General features: G+C 54.7%; 1 protein-coding gene across 29 annotated transcripts; it reads left to right on the top strand.

Annotated features, from left to right (window-relative positions):
- Positions 1-2992: 2992 nt before the first annotated feature.
- Positions 2993-21327, top strand: TNNT2 (troponin T2, cardiac type). Of its 29 annotated transcripts, none has more exons than XM_017950722.3 (19): positions 2997-3106; positions 3544-3594; positions 7061-7115; positions 8219-8229; positions 8333-8347; positions 10146-10258; positions 10529-10607; positions 12132-12209; positions 12560-12595; positions 13500-13533; positions 14688-14748; positions 15050-15166; positions 15988-16065; positions 16952-17062; positions 17955-17963; positions 18328-18437; positions 18983-19073; positions 20678-20718; positions 21086-21327. In XM_017950722.3, exons 3-19 carry the CDS (start codon positions 7075-7077, stop codon positions 21129-21131), a joined length of 1071 nt encoding a protein of 356 aa, XP_017806211.1. In that variant the 5' UTR covers positions 2997-3106; positions 3544-3594; positions 7061-7074; the 3' UTR covers positions 21132-21327. The 29 variants fall into 29 exon arrangements, with proteins under 29 accessions (XP_017806231.1, XP_017806230.1, XP_017806227.1 ...); XM_017950729.3 differs by having other exon boundaries at positions 7065-7115; XM_017950725.3 differs by having other exon boundaries at positions 7070-7115.
- The last annotated feature ends 709 nt before the right edge of the window (positions 21328-22036 follow it).

The following is a 22036-nucleotide window of genomic DNA, read 5'->3' on the forward strand; positions in this document are numbered from 1 at the left end:
AAGCTCCAGGTCTTTTTGGAACACCACCCTTAACACGGCTCCTAAGGGTATCATCAGTCCAGTTCTCCAGGTGTGTGGGGTATCAGCCCTACCCCTGCTCTGTGACTCTGGGTGAGGGCTCCGCAGATCTGCCCCAGGGGACAGGCCCTCAAAGTGCCATCTGTGCAGAGGTCCCAGTGCCCCAGGCTGGCCCACCTCTGGCCAGTGAGTCTCCTGTGCCCGAGTAAGGGACATAGGGACCTGGGGGCCCTGTCCCGAGCACCCCCCACCCACTGCTAGTGCTGGGGCTTTGTGAGTGTTCCAACTTCACAGCTAAGAGTTGGAGGACAAGGGTGGACAGGGCCGAGGAATGGAGTGAGTCCTGCCTGGAGCCTCAGGACATCTTCACGGCTCTGGCTCTGCCCAGACCAGACCTCAGGTGTGACCCTTGAGCCATTTCCCTTCTCTGAATCTCAAGCAGATGACCTCAGAGGACTTTCACATGTTCATGCCATGATAGGTGAACTTTTCCAGTAAACAAAACTGTCCCCACCCAGAGTCAGGAGAGCCTCCTGGAAGCCTTCCCCGGGCAGGGCCCCACCCTGGAGTAAGACACTGAGGGGCCTGTTCCTGCAGCTGCAGCCTCAGCAGGGCCCTTCATGCCTGCACCCCCTTCCCCTGGAGTGCCCAGTGAGGGCTGGCTGCTAGGGGAAATGTCAGGGGGTGCCACAGCACAGCCCCCTCCCCTGTGAATCCAATAGGGGAGGGCCCTGCCCTTGTTCCTATTGCAGACGCAGCCAGCAAACAAGGAGACCAGGGTGTGCCCAAGATGACCTCGGCTGGGGATAAATGAGTGGTAGTGACTGGATGTCCAGGCAGGTGGGGAGGCCTCTGGACGGGTGACATTGGGCACCCTCTGGAGACAACGGGGCTCCCACTCACCACTCCTGGCCGTACCCTCCTGCTCTCTTGCCGTAGGGGCCCTGTGACCCCACAAGTGGCCCGTCCTGTTGTGGATCCTCAAATTTACATGCACTGTTTCAGCATAAGCTTCCCATTCCACTCTGGCTTTGTTTTCTCTTTACATCCCTTTGCAAGGACAGGGATATCAAAAAAATGGGCTGAGAGTAACCCTGCTATGCCCAGGAGTGGCTGCTGCATGGGGGCTGGATTTCAGCGCTCTGAACGAAGCTCCTGCCTTAGAACAATTCGAAGCCGTACAGGTGTGGCCTATGACACCAAGGATCTACTGGGCTTTTCCCATGGGGCTCTGTAGTGATCTAGGTGCCCAGACCCCTCTTCTAGGCATCCATGCAAATAAACTGTGGCCTGTTTGAAAGTTTATTGGGCTTACAAGGAACAGTAACCCACCCTCAAGTTAAAAAGGGGTTTGGGAAAAGTAATTCCAAATTCTACGTTATTCCAGGCCAGGACCCGAGGCAAGGCTAGGCCCTGCTTCATGGGCTAGACTGGGATAGAGAGATGATGGGGCTCCTCCCACTTTCTTCTGGATGGCCTGGCTCCTTCCTCACCATCCCTCAGGAATCTCTCCCCTCCATCTGCCTGTCTCTCTACAAAGTCTCCCTGCTTCCCTGTGGTCCTCCTCAGTCCCATGATGCTGGCCAGCAGGCGGTTGGCTTCCGCTTGCCCTGCCGCAGATCTGCTGGCAGTGTGGAGACCCACGTGGCAGGGGATAAGCCTGGAGCTGGGCAATCAAGGCCACCGGACTCAGAGGCCACAGGGAACTATGGAGGGGACAAAGTCAGCTGAGTGATGGGACAAAAGTCTAACAGCAGCATGGATATGGAGCAAATGCAAGTCCCCTGTGCAGAGGACCTTTTCAAGGACATTAGTGGTGGAGGCAGCATAGTAACTCCCAAGATAGAGGGTTTGAGAGAAGAGTTTGAGGACTGGGAAGGTGGGACACATGACTGGGTGATGGGAGAAGAGGGCAGAGAATAGCGAGATTGCTTTCTTCGCCCACAGAGAAACAGAGGAGTGTGGATCATGAATGGGCAAGATCTTTAAGTGCCAGGGGGGTCATGGGGGAGGGGAGGGCCTGGTCCAGAGGAGGACCATTCCTGCTTCAGAGTCAAGCAGGACCTAGGCTGTGAAGATTCAGAGTGAGATGGAGGGGAGAGTCAGCTCAGCTGCCCACTGGCTTGCTTTCCTCCTGTCTCTTTCATTTTCATAATCTACCGAACCCTGCAATGGGCCAGCCCTGAACGTACAAGTGCATGTGCATGGTCAGACACAGGCAAGCAAGCGAAAGCCCGGGGCCTGACACATGCATCTGCAGTCTAGCAGGTTTAGCAGGTCATAGTCCGGCACTGTTTGATTTTAAAGCCGTTAAGGGATGACCTTCGAGAGTCCGCATCACCCCTCTCGCACAACGAGCCGCCTGTTCAAGGTTCTTGACTGGAAGTTCTACCTTGTATCTGGCTGCCCGTAGCAATTTAAGTCCATTCCCTGTGAGGAGGTGTGCCACATGGCTTTGGGGGTCATGGAGAAGACCCACCTTGCAGATGCCCTCACGGAGGCTGGCAGAGCCGGCCACCTGCCCAAGGCTGCTCAGCCCATTAGGAGCTGGTAGCCTGGAAGGTGTCTTCACCCCCAGCATCGGTTCAAGTGGAGCAGCACATAGCTCTTGCCCTCTGCCTTCCAAGATTCTGGTGCTGAGACTTACGGAGTGTCTTGGAGGTTACCTTCTGCCCCCCAACCCTGTTCCCAGCCAGCCCTCCCAGGCCTGGGTTTCTGGCCTCTGCTTTATCAGGATTCTCAAGAGGGACAGCTGGTTTATGTTGCATGACTGTTCCCTGCATATCTGCTCTGGTTTTAAATAGCTTATCTGAGCAGCTGGAGGACCACATGGGCTTATATGGCGTGGGGTACATGTTCCTGTAGCCTTGTCCCTGGCACCTGCCAAAATAGCAGCCAACACCCCCCACCCCCACCGCCATCCCCCTGCCCCACCCATCCCCTGTCGTGCATTCCTCCCTCAGCAGGGCTGGCTCACCAGGCCCCAGCCCACATGCCTGCTTAAAGCCCTCTCCATCCTCTGCCTCACCCAGTCCCTGCCGAGGCTGAGCAGACGCCTCCAGGATCTGTCGGCAGCTGCTGTTCTGAGGTAAGGCTCGGGCAGGGCTCTGGGGAAGAGAAGAACAGAGAATGGACGGGGAGACGTGAGGGTCTTGGGCCCTGGTATCTTTACCCAGAGTCTGCCTGTGTCTGCAGAAGTCCATGGTCCCTCCTGGTGGAAGTCACACTTCAGAGGAGGGGTTGCCAGGACTGGGCTCCAAGATTGGTACAATAGAGCAGAGAGAGAGAATCCCATGTGGCCATTGGAGACCAGGGTTGGAGTCCTGGACCTGCCACTAAAGATGTAGAGTTGTAAACTCTTGGGTGAGGCACTTTCCCTCTCCAGGCCTCAGTTTCCTCATCTGTAGAGTGGGCTAAATATTTGCTAGGCCTCTGCCTGCTCTAAATACAATGAAGCTCTAACCAATAGGGACTCCCCCAAATTGCTTGTTCCAGGCCGAGGGTCACCTATAGCTTTCCACGCAGGTCCTTCTTGAGTCCCAGAGAGCAGAGTGAGACTGCAGCCCTGTCAGTCAGGTGAGTCCCCTGGTCATATTCTCAAGGCCAGGAACTCAGAAACTGTCCTGGAAGCACTGAGAACCACCAGATGTGCAGGGTCCACTGCAGCGCCTCTCCAGGCCGAGGCAGGAATTCCATTTGATGCCACTGACTCAGTGCCATTCCCTCCCAGAGAGGACCCTGAACTGAGCTGCACTTGAGGGGCAGATGGGGAAAGTCCTCACTGGGAGAACCTCTCCTTGGGTGTGAGCCCAGCTGGTTGGCATTAAAGGGTTTAACCTGGGTCCTTGTAAGTGTAACCCTTGTCCCACCCCACCCCAACACCCCATCTTGGGACAGGCCTTGCTCTGTGCCCAGGAGTGGTAGAGAAAGATTCCCTTGGTTTCTAGTTTCTCCTGGGCAGGCTGAAGACTATTCGGGGAGGGGGTTGCCTGGTGTGTAAGGAATTTCAGAGCACATTCCTGGCCTGCTGTAGCCAGGAAGCTACCTGCCCTCCCAAATTCCTTTTCTGACCCATGTCTTAGAGGGCGAATCTTCCTTCTCTCTGCAAAAGTGGAATCTGAGAGGATCAGGTTGCCTGCTGCCTCCTACTTTCTGCCCGCCACTTCCACTCCTCCTGCTCTCTCCCCATCCCCTTACCCCCGCTGTCCTGGTGGGCTAACAGCTGTTGGCTCAGGAAAATCCCAGTCAAATGCTGGGGACAAGGACTGAGGGGTGGGGCCTGTGTTTCTCAGAAACTCGGAGACTGTTTCTACAAGGACAGAACTCAAGGCTCTTCTGTTTTATAGTTGGTTAACTGAAGTCAGAGAGGCTAGGTGACTTAAATAAGGCCACACAGCAAAATCTGTGTTTTAAGCCCAGATTTTTTGACCCCAAGGTCAGTATGCTTTATGCCTTCTATTGTCTTTGCTTCACTCTCCAAGAAAGGTGACCCTGATCTCTTGGCTGTGAATGTGTTAGGCTAGAAAGCTGCCTGTGGAAGGGGGTGGGACTTGGGTGTGAGGACACAGGTGTTTCAAGACATTCTGGGACCCTTGCCCTGCCAGGTTCTTGACCCTCTCCCATTCTGCAGCCTCCAGTCTCAGCCCACCTCTTTCCTCTGCATCAGGTCCTGCCTTTGAGCCACTGGCGTGGTGGTGTCCTCTGGGCTGGCTGAAAGCCCTCCTCCATCCTCCATGTCTGCGTGCTATTTTTGGGAGCTGGATGGTGCTCCCAGGAACAGGGAGAGGAGTCCAAGCACTCTGTCCTCCTGTGAGCCCCCAGCACCATGCCCAGTGGCTCTGAACTGGTGGAAGGGCAGAATAGGAGAGGAGAGGGAAAGCTAGAAGCTATGCACCCAGGCTGGACATGCACGGTTCCTCTGAGAATTTTCTCCCTCCCACTGAGGGACAGGCTCCTTCTGGGGCTCAGGCAGGAGCTCCTCAAGTTCTCAAGTCACTAGTTCTGGCGGCTCCTCTGGGGCTTTGGGTAACAGTTGTCACCCCCACCCATCCTGGGGTTAGGAAGGCTATTCTCTTTGGCCACGCTCATCCTAAGACCCATTTGGAGACTCTCTGGGGTTTGAGTCTTTTTTTCAGCAGAATGAGACTTGATCCCCCATTATAGCAACTCGCACACTTGACGTCTCTTTTGCTCACCCACCCACCCCACCCTGGGGGTTGGGGCAAAAAAGTGGCTCAGAGCTGTGGTCCAGAGCTCCTTGTAAACAAGGCTCCTCCCTCACTGTCCTCATCCTGCTCCAGCAGAGGGAGCAGGGGAGGGACCACTGTGCTGCAGCTGTGCTTGTTTCTAACCCAGCAGGACTGGACATAATGGGAGCAGGGTCTGAAGACAGTCAATCCAGGGCTGCAGTGGGTGCTGAGTCTGGGGAAGTCTCCACCTAGAGGGGCAGCTGGGCAGTGGCAGCTGCCTTGGAATGGCTCAGCCTCAAAGAGGCTGCCTTACGGCGGTCATCACCCCACCCAACCAGAGCCCTGGCTCTTGCTGGATGTCCACAGATGAGTGCCTGGGGTTGGTCTCAGCCACTCTGGGGGGGTGTGCAGGGAGAGGTGGTGAGGGAGTGAGCAGGACCATCTATGTGCCTCTGGCCTCATCCTGAGGCTTGGGTCTGAAATTGGTGCTGCAGCGCTGGCAGGCGTGAGTGGGGCAGGAGGCGGGCAGCAGAGGAGGAGCATTGGAGGGTGGTCCTGCCATCATTCTCATTCTTCTCCCACCTCACTTCAGCCTCACTGTCACATCACCCCGTCCATTCTCTCCCTTGGAAGCCAACATCAGGGAGGCTGTGGGGCTGGCATATTGCACTACAACAGAGGCTGCTGTTCACGTTTCAAACAACGTGATTGTGTCCCTGGAGCAGTGCACTGTCATGGCCCAGGAGGGTTGGGTCATAGCAGTTATTAGCTAAATGCCTACACTTCACACCAGCTCTGTTCCTCACACCTACCCGAGAAGAGCAGCAATTTCACAGCAAAGGGAGCTGAGATGTAGGGAGGTTAAGTGACCTTGCCAAGGTCGCAGGCAAATGCATGCTGGAGCCAGCATTCAAAATGAGATTAGTCTCACACTCAAGCGCTTGCTGTCTGCCCCCTCCCTGTGATTACATGCGCACTGTAACACCTGACATTGCCTAATGCCTTCCCCTTTTGTTAATGTCAACTGGAGCCTCATAAAGACCCTGAGTAGCCAGGATGTGTACACTTTATCTCCATGAGACAGAGAAAGGGCTGAGGTTTGGAGATGTTAAAAAGACTTGCCTAAACACCCTCAGCAAGCTAATGGAAGAGGATCTGAATCTAGATTATCTGTTCCCAGTGCAGTGAGAAGATGATCTCAGAATGAGTTCCCTGGGGGAACATTTTTTTAATCAGAATTTCATTGAGATAATTAAAGACTAATATGCAGTTGTCTTTAATAGCGAGCCCTTACACACTGTGCCCAGTTTCTCCCAAGGGCAACATTTGCAAAACTAGTACAATATCAAAACCAAGATTTGACATCAATACAATCTATGATCTTATTCAGATTTGCCCACAATTGCACCTTGTGTGTGAGAAACTCTAAACAACTTTAACCTGTGTAGGTTCATGTATCCATCACCATAGTCGACATATTGAAAAGATCCCAAACCACAACGATCCCTTCTGTGTGCTTTTATTTATTTATTTAGAGATAGGGTCTCTAAATAAATTTTGTCCAGGCCGGTCTCTTGGGGTGCCCAAATACCTTTTGTCCAGGTCTCACTTTTGTCCAGCACAGATGAAATGGGTGTGGTGGCTCACGCCTGGTGGCCTTGCTGCCATGTGGGTGTCACTATCTCCCCTGGCAGGGGAGGAAAGAGGCTTTTTGTTGCAGGTCGCACAGCTCATAAGGGGTGGAACTAGATTCAGCCCAGGCCTCTCTGATCTCTGTAAAACAGGGGCCAGAGCTCTTCTGAGGAAGGCAGGCTTCCCTTTGCACCTCCACTGACTTTTTTCTCTTTTTGGAGGGAGAGCAGAGACCATGTCTGACACGGAAGAGGTGGTGGAAGAGTACGAGGAGGAGTGAGTATCTGGAGCATCCTGCCTGAGTGGGGTCCCCTCCCGCTGCTGCCCTGACGCCTGGTCCAGGAGCCTCCCAGCTGTCCTAGGATTCTGGGTAGAAGTAGCTATGTGTGTTTTGGGCATCCTGGGGAGAGATATAGCCATTTCCTTTCCACTCCTGTACCCCTGGGTTGTAGATCCCAGGCAGAGCACAGGCCGAGGGACTTTGGGAAGCACAGAGGTTCAGCTCCAGGGTCTTTGGGGTCCTTGGCCAGTCCTGGCTAGGGGACTGGCCATGAACAGAGAAGCTGAGACGTTGGGTCTCCTGAAACTGACTGAGGAAGGTTCAATGACTCTCCAGAGGCCACAGAGCTGATTGTGCTCCCCAAAACCCAGCTCAGAACCCAGTGTTATCACCCCGTCTTGGATCCCTCCTCTCCCTGACAGTGCCCTGCCCACAGTCCTGTCCCAGAGGGAAACCAGGGGGCGGGACACAGCCAATCCAATAACTACAGAGGATAGTGGTCACCAGGGAGGAGACAGAGGTATAGGCACAGCTCCTGCCCTCACAGAACTTACTATCTTGTTGAGATATGAAGACATAAACTGGGGGAAGAAATTAGCAAATGGGACCCGGTGTGGAGGGCGAGCTGTTGGTAGTGCAGGAGTTCTGAGGAGAGGGAGATCAGGGGCTGGAACAGTCAGGGGGCTGTGTGGAGAAGGCAGGTCCTACCTGTGTAGAATTTGGAGAGATAAGAGATTTGGGAGAGGGCAGGACTTTCTAGAAAGGGATACAGCCTGGGAAAAGATGGAAAGAGTAAGTGAGCAGAAAGATGGTGAGACGAAGCTGGCCGGGGCAGAGGCTTGCCAAGGATGGTAGGAGGCAGCCCTGCATGAGAAGGGCAGGCGAGACTATGGGTGTCATCGCAAGGTGGGCAGGGCAGTGTAGACTCCACTAGCCAACAAGGGGAAAAAAAGGGGGGATTATCTTTGGGGAAAGGCCAGTGTGTGCAAGCCTGTGTGTGCATGTGTGTACATGCATGCATGTGTACATATGTGTGCAGGCATGTGTGTTTGCATGTGCATGTGTGCGAGCTACTAACAGTGTTTCCTGTTGCTCTCAGGGAGCAGGAAGGTAAGCGTAAACATGTGTACTCATTTGGATCAAAGACAGCCTGGTTTGAAACTGACCCACCTCTTCTCTCTTCTCTTGCTGCCTGGACTTCTCTTCTGAGCAGAAGCAGCTGTTGAAGGTATGTACCTCAGGCAGATGGAGAGCCAGAAAGGGGCAGGCTCAGGAATGTGGAAATCCTGGGAGCCCTGGGAAAGCAGCTCATCTGTCCCTGCTCCTCACTCTCAGCTCAGCAAGATCCTCCAACAACGGTGCCTTCTAAAATGGGAATCAGTCCTATCTGGGTTGCTCGGGTCTTGAGGCAAACAATTTAAACCTGTCTCTTCTGTCTGTCATTTGCTTCAAACCCAATGACCACTTTTCCCAATTACTTTTGCTTCTTTTCCCTTTTATCATGGGAAATTTTAAATGCATATAAAGGTAGCAATAATAATAATAATGCTCTCCCTGCCCAATGTACCCATTACCAGCTTCAACAATCATCATCTTAGAGCCAATCTTCTTTCCTCTATACTCCGCCTTCCCCCAGTTATTTTAGAGCAGACGTCCAAAACTGTTCCCAGGCACCATGTCATTTCATGCTTCAAGATTTCGCTACACTGTATCTCTAAGAGATAAGTACTACTTAAAAAACATAACCACAATGCCATGATACACCCTGAAAGATTCCATTTAGTAATTTCTCAAATGCGATTGTGAGTATGAAATTGCTCAGTGATCTGAGAAGTCTTATCTCGGCATGAAGCTTTGTTATGACTCTGAGCTTGCAGAGGCCCCTCTTGCTGCTCCTATTCTGATCAGTTAACCCCTTGCCCTCCTCAGCTGTGGGTCCCACATCTCTCTGAAAGAATGCCCTCACTTTTCCTTCTTCCTGAGAGCTTGGTGCATGGAAGTGATTCAGAGGCTTCATGCCAGTCCTCCCCCTACACCCCAGGCAGGTGGACCCTGCCTTTTAGTGGCTCAGGTATCACTTCAGCATGTGGCGTGTAGACATTAGGAGAAGGGTCTCTATGAAGGTCCAAGGGGGGAGCTCAGATGGCCCCTCCTTTGCTCCCCATGGCTCCTAGGGAAAATGGGGACTCTCCTGCACATTTAGGGCTGTTCCAGGGGTGTCTGGCCAAAGAGGAGACAGAAGAGAAAGTCACAGGAGAAACTGAGAGGTCACAGGCATCTTTTTGGTTTTCAAAGAACACCAGATACTTCAGAAGCTATTGGAAATATATTTTTGAATCAAAAATCTAGCTGGTTCCAAATTCTGCTGTGTTACCTGAACAGACTCTTGATATGGTGGCCCTTCCTTTGTTTTGGAGGATTTCCCACTTCCTTGTAACAGGTTTGGGGTGGTGGAGTTAGTGACATAGATCTCTGGATTTGGGACCAATCTGCCTGCCACACACGGTAGAATTTGGCTGTGAGTTAACAGAGTCATTCTCCACTGCACTGGGGTCTGAGCCATGTAGCATCCGCCTTGCTTGCCGTGAATAGATGAGACCCGCCTCCCACACAGCTGAGGATCTGGCTGCAAATGATCAAGAGAGAGCAACCTCTAGATGGGTGTCTGCTAAGCCTGCAGGATAGATAGTGCCAAGTGTCCTTCTTCCAGGAGAGGAATTGTTCCACTTGCTGGAACTGTTTTTTGGGCAGATATTTGTACATAGAACAACTGTTGTAGATGCAGCCTCTTTCCTTAGGGTTATAATGCTGGACCCTTCTCAGATGGGGCAGCCTCCTCCCAAAAGGCCGGGCAAATCTCCCCTGGGGCCAGGCTCTCCAGTGAGCCTTTCTAAAGTGTGGCTTCTGGAAACTGGACATGGTTTGCAGAATACCCAAGAGCCTCATTCAGAGCAGGAACATGGGCATGCTTGTTGAGGGCAGGAAATTTGATGGGAGTGAATTATCCCCCGCTCTCTGCTCTTTAGGGGCCTCTGTCTTCGTAAGAAGGAAGCCGAGGCTCTGTCGTCTAGAGGCAGTGCAGTTACCACAGATAGCGTGCTCCTCCTATGCCAGGCACCTGCTGGGCGCTCTATGCGTGGTAGGTCATTCAGTCCTCACTAGGGCTGAGAAGTGAGTAGAATGATCCCCATTTTACTGATGAGGCACCTGAGGCTCAGGGAAGCAACTGAGAAGAGAGTTGCCCCTGTTGCTGGAAAGTAGTGGCTTGGGAATTGGAACGCTGGCCTAACTCCAAAGCCCACACTCTTAAAACCACTGCGCTGGGTGGCTGCTCCTGCCCTGGGCTCTCTGCTCCTAGACTAACCTGTCTCGCTTTTCCCCTCCGCTGCGGCCACTCCCTGAACCTCAGAAGAGGAAGACTGGAGAGAGGATGAAGACGGTAGTACAGCCTTTCCTTCTGTGGTGCTTTCTGCTGCCTGCTGTCCCGAGTACAGCCTGCTTGTCCGGGGCCCTGCTCTGGGGGCTGGGGGGTGGGAGTTGGGGTCAGGGATGGAGTGGGTCAGTCGTCCCAGGGACCAGGATCACAGTTCCGAGTTGCTCATCATGCCTGACCCTCAGGGCCACTGGCTCCTCTTCCTGGTTCCTGATCCTTTCCCTGGGCTGGGCGGTGGGAGGGACCCAGGTTGGCTGGTCTCCCAAACTGCTCCAAATGTGGCCATAGAGGGGGCCTGGCATCTGGAAGCCAGCAGCGCCACTCTGCCCCCACGCACATCCCAGTGTTCCGTGCTTGGCGCTCCTTAGGAGCTGGACAGCGCCAGGCAGGCTGTCCAGGGTGTTGATTGGGGGGTCTGGGGACAAAGTCCTCTGGAGAACAGCCAGGGAGACTGGAAATAGCCAGAGCAGGAAGGACATGACATCAGCCTTCAGATGTGCCCTGCTGATGGGGAGCACAGGACCAAGACAAGGGAGTGAGACCAGGGCGTAATTTTAGAAAGTGCGTCCTGACAGCGATATCTCAAGATGCAGTCGGTGTGCCGGGGAGACAGTAAGCTCCCCATCCTTGGGATGTGGCATGGCCACTGGGTGGGGTGGGGTATATTGTACAGAGAAGTGACATGCCAGATGAGGTGGCAGAGGTGTGAACAGGATGGCCTAAAGGTGAACCCCACAATGGCCATGTCCTTCCTCGCTAGCCCTCTGCTTTCACACCTAGAAGGATCATTTTGAGGCAAGACTCCTGCAGGGATCAAAGAAAAGGCATCTCCAGGCTTCAGAGAGGACTCAGACCTGGGAAGGGAGGACAGAGAGGATGAAGGCCGACCCTTCTCCCATGATGGTGTCTTCCTCCTGCCTGAGGCTTTTTCTTCTCCCTCTGCCAAGAGGCACCCACTTCTCAGTGCATCAGTGAACAGGCATCACAGAACACTTCCTACAGGCAGAGCCCAGGCCAGGCAGCATCCTGTCTCCCTTATCTGTGTCTGTCTGTCTACTCCAAGTGCCTGATTGAGATGGGGGCCACATCCTGCCAAACAAATGGATGAAAATAGAAAAATCCTGTCCACTTTCTGGATAGTATGAAGATCCAGATGTTGGGCGCACCATCCAGCCACACAGTCATACTCTTTTGATTTCTTTGAGATGTGGATTGAGGGTGTCTAGAGTCACTAAGTTCAGGACAGGAGCTTCCGGACACCTCAGCTTAAGCAGGGCATGTTCTGTGGTGCCAGACACGGGGTGGAACTTCTGGGCTGGAAAGTTGGGGAAGGAGGTGGAGTCCTGTCATCAGAGAGGTCTCTGGGATGAGTGGGGCTAAGCTGGGTGGGAGGAGGCAGCTGACAGTCAAAACCAAGAATGGCAGCCCCCTGGCATTCACGTTGGTTGTCCCCAAATTCGTCTGGACCTGGATGTCTTGACCCCCATCCCCACTCCCCACTGCCTGTTCTCTGCTCTGGGTTCTGCCTGATAGCACGAGTGGGGCCTGCTTCTTCACTCTCTCTGCTTCACTTCTCTAGAGCAGGAGGAGGCAGCAGAAGAGGATGCTGAGGATGGGGCTGAAGCAGAGGCTGAGACCGAGGAGACCAGGGCAGAAGGTAAGTCTCTGGATGAGGGTGCAGGGACCTCAGGGGGTGGTGAGAGCCCCCGGAGCCATTCCTGAAGCAGTAAGAAACCCCAGAACAGGCTTTCCCATGTGCACCTGATTCTCCTATTGGCTAAGATTCAACCGTTGATTGCCCAGTCAACAAACGTTGACTCAGCCCTTCTCTTGTGTCAGGCAGAGTCTTGGGTCCAGGGGAGTGTGCGTGCGAGACACAGCTCTGTGACCCCAAAAACCAACAGCGTGCATCTTGGCTAGGACTTATTTGTCGGGGAGGCTCTTGGTGGGATGGGGGGACTTGAGCTCAGAACAAGGACCTTGATTGATTTCTCGTGTTTCATTTAGAAGATGGAGAAGAAGAGGAAGCAAAGGAAGCTGAAGGTAAGGATATCAGGAGAGAGGTACAAGGGAGGCAAAGGAGCCCCTCACCGCAGCTTTGGAGGAGAATGCCCACCGTGCTCCTTCCAGGGAAGTGGGTGTGCACTGAGAGGGTTTGGGAGAGGAGAGGACAGAACTTGGTGGCACTTCCGAAGTTTTAGATGTTGAGCTTTAAACTTTGCCCCTTCTCCTCCCAGAGAAGCTGCATTGGTGGCACCCAGTGGGAGAGGGGACCATTGTCCAGCCCCCTGGTCTGGACAGAGCAATGGGACCCAGAAGTCATATCTACACATGAGGCTCCTAGAGCTTAGGTGAAGTCACTTGTAGGATGTGGCATCCGTAGGATGAAATCCCAATGCATAGATGGTCATGGTGGGCCATTGCTGCAGTCATCGTCATGCTGCAGCCTTCACCAGGGTTCTAGGTGGTCCCAGTCACTTCTCCAGGGGGGAGGGGACAACCAGCTGGGGCTTGGAATCATGTCATCAGCTTCTGCCCTGTGGCTACCAGGAAGTCCAGGGGGTAACAAAGGAGGCAAAGACCTGGGAAGGGATTCTAGGGCCAGGACCCCTGGGGACCTTTCCAAAGGAATCCTCCCCACTGTGAAGCCCAAAAGAGGCAAAATTGCTTTGCCCAGAACTGATGAGTGAGAGAAGGCTTTGTGTGAAATTCCACACTGTGTGAGTGTGTGCCCTGCAGAACTCTATGGGAGAGGGAGTGTGGCATCTGCAGCCCCTGCTGCCTTTATTCTCTTGGATGCTTCTGGAATCAGGCTCCCCAGTGCCGGGAGGGACTCTCTGTGCAGCTGGGGAAATGCAAATCCACAGGGGTCTAGCTCATCGAGGGTGGAGTTGGGACCACATCTGGGGACCCCTGACCCATGGCTGTGTGCTTCTGTCTCCTCCAGATGGCCCAATGGAGGAGTCCAAACCCAAGCCCAGGTGAGTGGGATGCATCTGGGTAGAGCCAGGAGCAGAGGCTCAGGGAGAGAGGATAATGATGGAACAGGGATGCAATAGGGACAGTGAGCATGGGCTGGGGGTTTGTTGGGCACAGACTACCACATACAGTTGTACAAGTTGTATACTGCACAAGGATCTCTTCCTAAGGGAGTGAGGGCTGAATTCCACCCAACACTCCATCACTGATCGTGCACCCTGGCAGGGATGAGGCTATGTTCTTCTAGATGAAGTGCCCTGAACAGACACTCTCCTCTCCCACAGTATGGCCAGAACACCTTCCTCCATGGCTGAAGTGGGACCTGGGGATAAAGGGAAGCAAATTGTGGGGAGCTAAACAATGAAACTGTGCCAGCCTAGGCATGGCGGCTTCAGAGAGCTGAGAGGGGGCAGGGCAGGGCGGCTTGGTGCCACACATGTGAAACCCACCTGGAGGTGGTGTCTGCTGGGGGGCTGGGCTATAGGGAGCATTTCCCTTTTGATGATGCCAACCCTGCCAGCAGATGGCACCTCTTCCCACTCACAGGCTCTTCCCATTTCTGTGGGGGCTTCTGAAACCAGCCCAAGACATCCCAGATCCGTTCATTTGTCCAGTGCCTTTCCCTTTCCTGGCCTCTTGTGCACTGTGGTATCTCATTTCAGCTCCACACAGCTGGGGGAAGATGGAGATACGAAGAATCAGAGAACCCCCTGGGTCTCAGTATGTGTTGGGACTAGGACCAAACTGCAAGACTCCCGGGTTCATGGCGAGTTTCTGCGGGGTCCACCAGGGGATTTGGAGTCCGACAAGCATGCCATCTTGTCACGGATTCTTGGATTCCAAGTTGTGTAGCTTTGAGCAAGTCACTCTACCTCCCTGAGCCTCAGTTCTCCCAAGTGAGATTAACAATACCTACTTCATGGGCATATCATGAGCATGAAGTGAAATGGCATATGTGAAAGAGCTTTGTGCTTTCCCAGGTGCTGAGCAAGGCTGAGGACTGCCATTGTTGACATCAGTGTTAATATCATTGCTGTGGTTGGTGGGGGCAGTGCTGGAAGATTCTCTAGGAAGGAGTAGGACCCTATCCTGGACACTCTTAGTCCCTGGGTCCAGAATGGGGCTGATGCTCACTGACTATTCTTCTCTCCAACAGGTCGTTCATGCCCAACTTGGTGCCTCCCAAGATCCCCGATGGAGAGAGAGTGGACTTTGATGTGAGTGGTGGCTGTGGGTTGAGCAGGCCTGGGCTGGGGATAGTCCCAAGGGCCCCCAGTGACAGAGATTTTGTGACCTGGGGCTGGGGTAGAGCACAGGTGGGATGGGTGCAGCACCGGCCAGGGTGGGTGCCCGTCCATGGGTGTGGTCCTGGGTTCAGGCCACAGTTGCCCCTTCCCTGGCCAGGCGCCAGACCCTGCCAGAGGTCTTCTGCATTGTGGTGGGGTATGTCTAGCCCACCCATCTCTCCCCTGGCCTCTTTGGAGGGGCAGCCTCTGAGCCACAGTGGTCCTCCCACAGGACATCCACCGGAAGCGCATGGAGAAGGACCTGAATGAGTTGCAGGCGCTGATTGAGGCTCACTTTGAGAACAGGAAGAAGGAGGAGGAGGAGCTCGTTTCTCTGAAGGACAGGATCGTAGGTGTCCAGTCTGCCCACCTAATGTTCTCTGATGGCCCAGTCTGTCCTCCTTCCCTTTCGTGAGGCCCCACCTCCTCCAGACAGCCTTCCCTGGTGCCTCAAACCCAGCTGGGTGTGAGCTCTCCTTCAGGGGCTCTCCAGCACTCTGCACAGCTCCTGCAGCCCTGACTGGTGTCTTGGGTCCCTGCCTGCTCTCCCCAACCCGACTGGATGCTCCTTGACTGCCAGAGCTGAGTCTGATCTGTTTCAGGCCTCCCCAGGGCCTAATTCAGGCCCAGGCTGTGGACTGGTTGGTCACAGGCCTGCTGCCCCACCCCTGCCCTTGCCTCCTTTTCCCCTACAGATGAAGGGAACTTGAGTGTGACCTGCAGAATCCCACATCCTTCTCCTGCAGATCATGGAGGCTGCTTTGATTGCTTTTGTTTCTCCCCATCAAACTTGCCTTCACACAGACATGCTGCTCTGGCTGGAGCAATGACTTGGCCATCTATCCAAGCATATGGCACAGAGCAGCTCCCAGGGCAGGGTGGGATGCAGGTGAGGGCAGAGCTCAGGAGGAGCCTGCCTGATGTTTCCCAATTGTGGAGGGCAGTCTCACCATGAGGAATGTTGGAGATGGGTCACCGCAGGTACCCTGCTGTGCATGTCCGTGGAGCTGGCTGAAAGTGGAGGCCCTTGGAGGCCAGGCACCACTGCTTCAACACTCTGGGAGGAACCTCCCCCCCAGGAATTCCCTTGCCACACCATGCAGGTTTCTGTACCTGCAATGTCACCTTCTCCCTATGCACACCGGGGTGGGCTTTGCCTCTTCGCCTTAGGAGAGACGTCGGGCAGAGCGGGCCGAGCAGCAGCGCATCCGGAATGAGCGGGAGAAGGAGCGGCAGAACCGCCTGGCTGTGAGTGACCCCCAGCCCAGGCCCATGGAGACCCCCATGCTCCCAGCTCCCGCTGGGCCCCCAGACCCCTCTCTATTCATCAGCATGAATGAAATCAGTCAAGAGACAATATTGGCCGGGTGCGGTGGCTCATGCCTGTAATCCCAGCACTTAGGGAGGCCAAGGTGGGCGGATCACCTGAGGTTGGGAGTTCAATGCTGGCCTGACCAAATGGAGAAACCCCGTCTCTACTAAAAATACAAAATCAGCTGATGGTGGTAGCACATGCCTGTACTCCCAGCTACTTGGGAGGCTGAGGCACGAGAATCACTTGAACCCAGGAGGCAGAGGCTGCAGTGAGCCGAGATCACGGCACTGCACTCCAGCCTGGGCAACAAGAGCGAAACTCCATCTCAAAACAAAACAAAACAAAACAAAAAACAATATCAATATCAACCTAGGAAGTGGTGGACATTGTCTTGGTTCTGACAATATATCAGCAAACAAGAGAGAAACGCCTGGGTCCTTATGAACATGTTATTTTATAACACTCTCCAGCCCTCATCCCTTCCCCAGTGCAGACTTCGTGGGAACTGAAGGCCCTGTAGCTTTCTTCCTTGCAGCTGCTGAAGGCATTTCCAGAGCAACAGGTCTTCCAGGGGCACTCCCAGCTTGAGGGGATGACGAGACCTCACATTTGGGAATCAAGACCTCATTCATTCACACAGTCATTTCTCAGTCAGTGGACTCCTGTGGGCCAGCCCTGTGCTGGGAGCTACCCCCTCAGAAAGCTCCTTGCCCAGTGGACAGAGCTGAACTCACCCATAAAGACCATAAGCTTCAGCTCAGAATCGGGGTTTCCCATCCTTTCCCCTAATTTGCTTTCTTCCTCCTTGCTGTAAATCAGGAAGAGAGGGCTCGACGAGAGGAGGAGGAGAACAGGAGGAAGGCTGAGGATGAGGCCCGGAAGAAGAAGGCTTTGTCCAACATGATGCATTTTGGGGGTTACATCCAGAAGGTAGGTGGGGAGCAGCAGGGGTCGCCAGGAGGTGCTGGTATAGCCCTGAGGAATGAGGTGTCCACTGCAGCAGGTAGACTTTAGGTCAGATCCCAGGAAGAGATTCCCAGCTGTTGTGGGTGGGAGACTGAGGTCTCCTCATGCCCAGCCCCTGAGCTGGTTTTCAGCCTGACCGTGGCTTGCACTAGGAGGGGCCTGCTGGGATAGGGGCTACAGGCAGAGCCTGGGGCACCAGTGGTGTTCCCCATGCCTGGCCCCAGCAGTGCTCAGGATCCCTCAAGGAGGCTGGGTGCAGCTGGAAGAGCCTTGTGCCTACAGTCAGAGCTCTAGTTGGAGACCCAACTCTGCTACATACAGTTGTGTGACCTTTTGCAACCTCTGAACCTCAGTTTCCTTAACTGGCACTTGTATTGTCTGCCTTGATGCTTTGAGAAGCCCAGATGAGCTACCATGGAAAGTGTCTATGTGCCGCACAGATGTGAGGTGGTTTGTTCGTGGAAACTGACTCTCAATCCCTAACTTTTGGGCCCCATTCCTCCTAGATCCTCCAGTCTCAAGGGAGGAGGGGTATGTGAAATTTATTTTCTCTGGGTAGGGAAGGAATCAAAACATTTTCTTAGATTTCCAGCTTAGTCCCCAGCTCAGAACTAGGCCACCCCCTGCCTCTGCCCCCATGGTGACCACACCAGCCAAGACTTTGGCATCAAAGTCTATCAAACAGCCCCTGCTGTAACCCCCAGACCCACGTCCTAGTAAACCCGGCTGCCTACAGCGAGTGTCTGAATCTTCTCTTCCGTGTCTCTTTGCCTTTGTCTTCCCGCCTTCTCTCTGTGTCTCTGTTGCCGTCTTGGTCTTTTTCTCTGGGCCTCTCTCTCATGGTTTCCCGGTTTAGCAGGCCCAGGTGGGTACCAAAAACCTCACGCGTTCTTCCTCCCCATAGTTTTGGGGAGCTCCCTGGGAGGGAAAGGCGCCTTGCTGGAGGGGAGGAGTGAAGAGATTGGGCTGGCTAGGGACGGGGGGGAAGCTGGTGAGAAGTGGAAGAGATTAGTTAGGCAAAGAAGGAAGAGGCTGACGTGATCCTCCTTGCCCCGCCTCAGTTTCCCCAGGGAATGCATGTAGTTGGTAGTGTGGGGTGTGGCAGGAAGACGAGCATAAGAACCTGGCCCTCCTACAGGCCTTGCTCCACCCCCACGGGGTTTGGGGAGGGTTAGGGGACAGGGAGGGGGGCAATCTGGTCAGTGTTCTCTGCTTTCCACACTCTTCAGACAGAGCGGAAAAGTGGGAAGAGGCAGACCGAGCGGGAAAAGAAGAAGAAGATTCTGGCTGAGAGGAGGAAGGTGCTGGCCATCGACCACCTGAATGAAGATCAGCTGAGGTGGGGGCTGGGAAGAGGGGTCCTGGGGCACTGCCCACATCTGCTCCGGGAGGGGTCGGGCCGAGGACACTTCTTGTATGAGCCACCAGAGGGCGTGACGGCCTCACATATTTTCCCACGGCAAATTTGGTGGGACCAGAGCTGGGCTCCAGCAGGTGGGGCCAGCTCCTTTCTGGGCTTTGTTGATGGGCAAAGAGAACTGAGCAGGTGCCCCACCTCTGTGAGCTTCATTTTACCCACCTGCACACGGGTGTCAGTACAGGGGATTGAACTAGATGCTCTCCTGCGCCAGAAGGGCTTCTCCCGCTCCCCGTTTGTTCTTGGAACTTTGCCCTGGCAGCCCCTGGTGTCCATTCCTGAGCACTGGGTGCTGCCCTCTGGTCCCCAGGCTGGGTCAGGCCCAGGGGGTGGGCTGGGGTACCCTTGGCAGGCCTGGAGGTGGCAAGGAGGGCTGGAACCCTGGGGGGTGGGCCAGGACCAGGACGGAGGCCCAGGAGGGCCCTTCCTTACTGGCCCTCATCCCATTCCCACCCTTGCCTGCGCAGGGAGAAGGCCAAGGAGCTGTGGCAGAGCATCTATAACTTGGAGGCAGAGAAGTTCGACTTGCAGGAGAAGTTCAAGCAGCAGAAATACGAGGTGGGCTGCCATGCTGTCCCTGCCCAGCGTCTCCATCTCACGCTCCTCCTGGTTCACTGCGTCCCATAATACTGCTGCAGGTCCCTGGGTCCCTGTCCCTATCACCCACCAGCCCCCTTCAGCTCCTGCATCTGCCCCTGCTGCCTGGCCTTCAGCAGTGTTCCATGTCCACCACGTTGACAACTGCTTGCTGGAAGTGTCTGAGAGCTTGCGGGTGCTGAGCAGAGACACTTTCCTGGGGTTCCAAACCTGGGGGTGTCTAACATGTCAAGGCAGCAGCTCAGTGATCTGAGCTGGATACAAGGACCAGGATGCACCAAGCCAGGACCCCCAGTGGAGGGGGAGGGCTGCCCTCAGAGAGGTGCTTCTCCCCATGTACACCCAAGGCCCTGGTGTGGGCACAGTTAGGCTGAGCTTCAAGCCCACAGTCTTTCAGGGTCCTATGTGCACTAATGAGGGTCCTAGGCGAACACACACCAGGCAAGGAAATGGCTTAGAGGACATGGATGCTACATCCCTGAGCTCAGACCTGGGTACCAGCCCTTCCCTACGCAGCCCCCCAACCCCGGCCCTGGGGCGCCTTTGCTGACTAAGGGAAGAATTCAGCTTCCCCTGGAGGGTCTCCTCTGCTGCTCCTGCCAAACCACTCCTCCCTGGGCAAGAAGCCCTTCCCTGGGCAGGCTCAGGCCCCAATGGCTACAGGGCACTCCCACCTCCCAATATGGAGAGAGGCTGTATTGCCTGGTGACAATGGCATGGACTTTGGAGCCATAATGCCTGATAATGCACAGGCCCCTCACTGGCTGTGTGACGTTGGGTGAGTTAGTCTACTGTTCCTTGCCTCCATTTCCACAGGTAACACTACAATCTACTTCACAGGGTGATTGTGAGGGTTACAGAGATAATACTAATTATTATTATTACTGTAGTGTTCCAACCACTGTTCCCAGCATATCCCATGTATTAACTTATTACGCCCTCATAGCAGTCCTATGGGTTCATATCTGGGAAAGTGCTCAGGACAGAGCCTGGCACCCACTAAATGCTCAGCAGGTGTCAGCCATTGTTATGGCCTCTCTAGGCCTGCGTCTTCCACTTTTTTCTTTTTTTTTTTTGGTTCCACACTGAACTCTGTACTGGCCAACAGGACACAGATTTGCCAAACTTTGGGGCAGCGCCCTGCAGGGGTGGTGCATGGGGATGCTACCCCTCAAAGGGCACAGCTTCTGGGATGGTGGACAGCTGGGTCGGGGAGCCCCAGAGGGGTCTTGGGCTGGGCTGCTAGGAGGGTTCCATGACACAGCCTCCAGCTTTGTGCCCAGCTCTCAGAGGCCCTCCTTATGGGACTCTCATCCTGAACCTACTATGGCCCTGGAACCCCACAGTGAGAGGCCCATGAGGCATCCTGGAAGCTGCTCCTTGGCTTCTGCCTGTGGCACACGGGCCCCTCCTGACCCTTGACTATCCTAACCCCTCCTACTCTTCGATGCTTCTCCTTCTACTGCACCACTGCACTCAGCCCCCTTCTCCCCATTCCCAGGCCATCTGGGACCTGAGCCAATCAGCTTCAGTGTTGCTCTTTGTCTTTCCCACTTTTCTTGCAGATCAATGTTCTCCGAAACAGGATCAACGATAACCAGAAAGTGTAAGTGTCTGAGGTCATCCTCGCTTAGCCCACCGCCTGTCCCCTCCTTCCCTACGTTCCAGCCATCCCATTCCTCCTTGGAGCGCACCAGGCTCCCAGGCTTTCCTCCTCTGCTTCAGCCCACAGGTTTCCTTCTCCGGGTCCTCCGGGGCCTCGTGCTTCTCTCCCTGTGGCCTCTGATTGCTGGTGGGTGTGGGATATGGGGCAGAGAAGCCTCCCTCCAGCTTCAGGCTGCTGCCCTATTCTGCCCCTGGAGGCAGCTCCAGCCTGCTCCTCTCACCTTTGGCACCCCCATCCTACCCAAGCCCCATGGTGACCTGCTACCCTGCCTGTGTCTCCATGTCACTGGGTCCTGCTTCCCCTGCAGCTCCAAGACCCGCGGGAAGGCCAAAGTCACCGGGCGCTGGAAGTAGGGCCCAGCCTCCTTCACCAAAGATCTGCTCCTCGATCACACCTGTCTCCGGCCTGCACTCCCCCAGTTCCTGGGTCCTCCTGGGCTCCCCGGACAGCTCCTGTTTGGAAATGGGGAGCTGGTCTAGGTGGGAGCCACCCCTCCTGCCTGCCCCCACACCCACTTCACGCCCGTAATAAAAAGCCACCACACACTGACTGGCATTTCTGTCACTTCCCCTTCAGAGAGAGAGAAACTGAGGTGAGACCTTGGTCTCACAGGCCCCCGGCATCTGCCAGGCTCGGAGGAGCTTTCCCCTGTCTGGTCCCCCTGCTTGCCTCCAGCTGGGGAGAGGGTGGAGGGCCCAGGTACAGCCCAGGAAGCAAGAGCAGTGGAAAGGACTTCTGATCATAGCTCCTGGGAGTCACCAAAACAGCACATGGGAAAAATGCTGTTGAGGGGGACAGAGCATTCCCTGTGTGAGTCACTCACTGGAGAACAATGCAGGCCTCTTTGGATGGTTCCCATTCTCTTTCTCCTCCTAGCCAGGGCCCTAGGAACCAGGTGTCTGAGGGACAGGGAGCTCTTGAGGAAGGAAGGAAGGCCAGTTTTATTGGGCAGCCATTCAGGTCTGAGTTGTTAAGAGGTGTGGGTTAATCTGGGTGCCTCAGTTTCCCCCTCCCATGATCTGCACATCCTCGAGGGCTTAAACCACAGGGTCATAAGCTGAAGAGGACAGCTTGGTGGCATGGATTTTAGTTGGCAGAAAGACAAGGAAATGATGAGAGGGCACCATCCTCCTCTCCAGAGGAAAGCCTGAGAGGACACATTCTCTTGATCCTTCATCCCTTTGCTAGGCATGGAATTTCTCCCAATTCCTGATTCCTTCCCTTGGCTCCCACTTGCCACCCATCAGCAAGTGCCTGA

The sequence above is a fragment of the Papio anubis genome, chromosome 1 (genome assembly GCF_008728515.1).
Source record: "Papio anubis isolate 15944 chromosome 1, Panubis1.0, whole genome shotgun sequence".
In the NCBI taxonomy this organism is placed as follows: domain Eukaryota; kingdom Metazoa; phylum Chordata; class Mammalia; order Primates; family Cercopithecidae; genus Papio; species Papio anubis.

Bases quoted from the DNA above. Each gene is read 5' to 3' on its own strand.
- TNNT2 (XM_017950722.3), top strand. From the start codon at position 7,075: ATGTCTGACACGGAAGAGGTGGTGGAAGAGTACGAGGAGGA. The intron at 10,259-10,528 runs GTAGGTCATTCA...CCTGAACCTCAG, and splicing joins TGCTGGGCGCTCTATGCGTG to AAGAGGAAGACTGGAGAGAG. The intron at 10,608-12,131 runs GTACAGCCTGCT...TCACTTCTCTAG, and splicing joins TCTGCTGCCTGCTGTCCCGA to AGCAGGAGGAGGCAGCAGAA.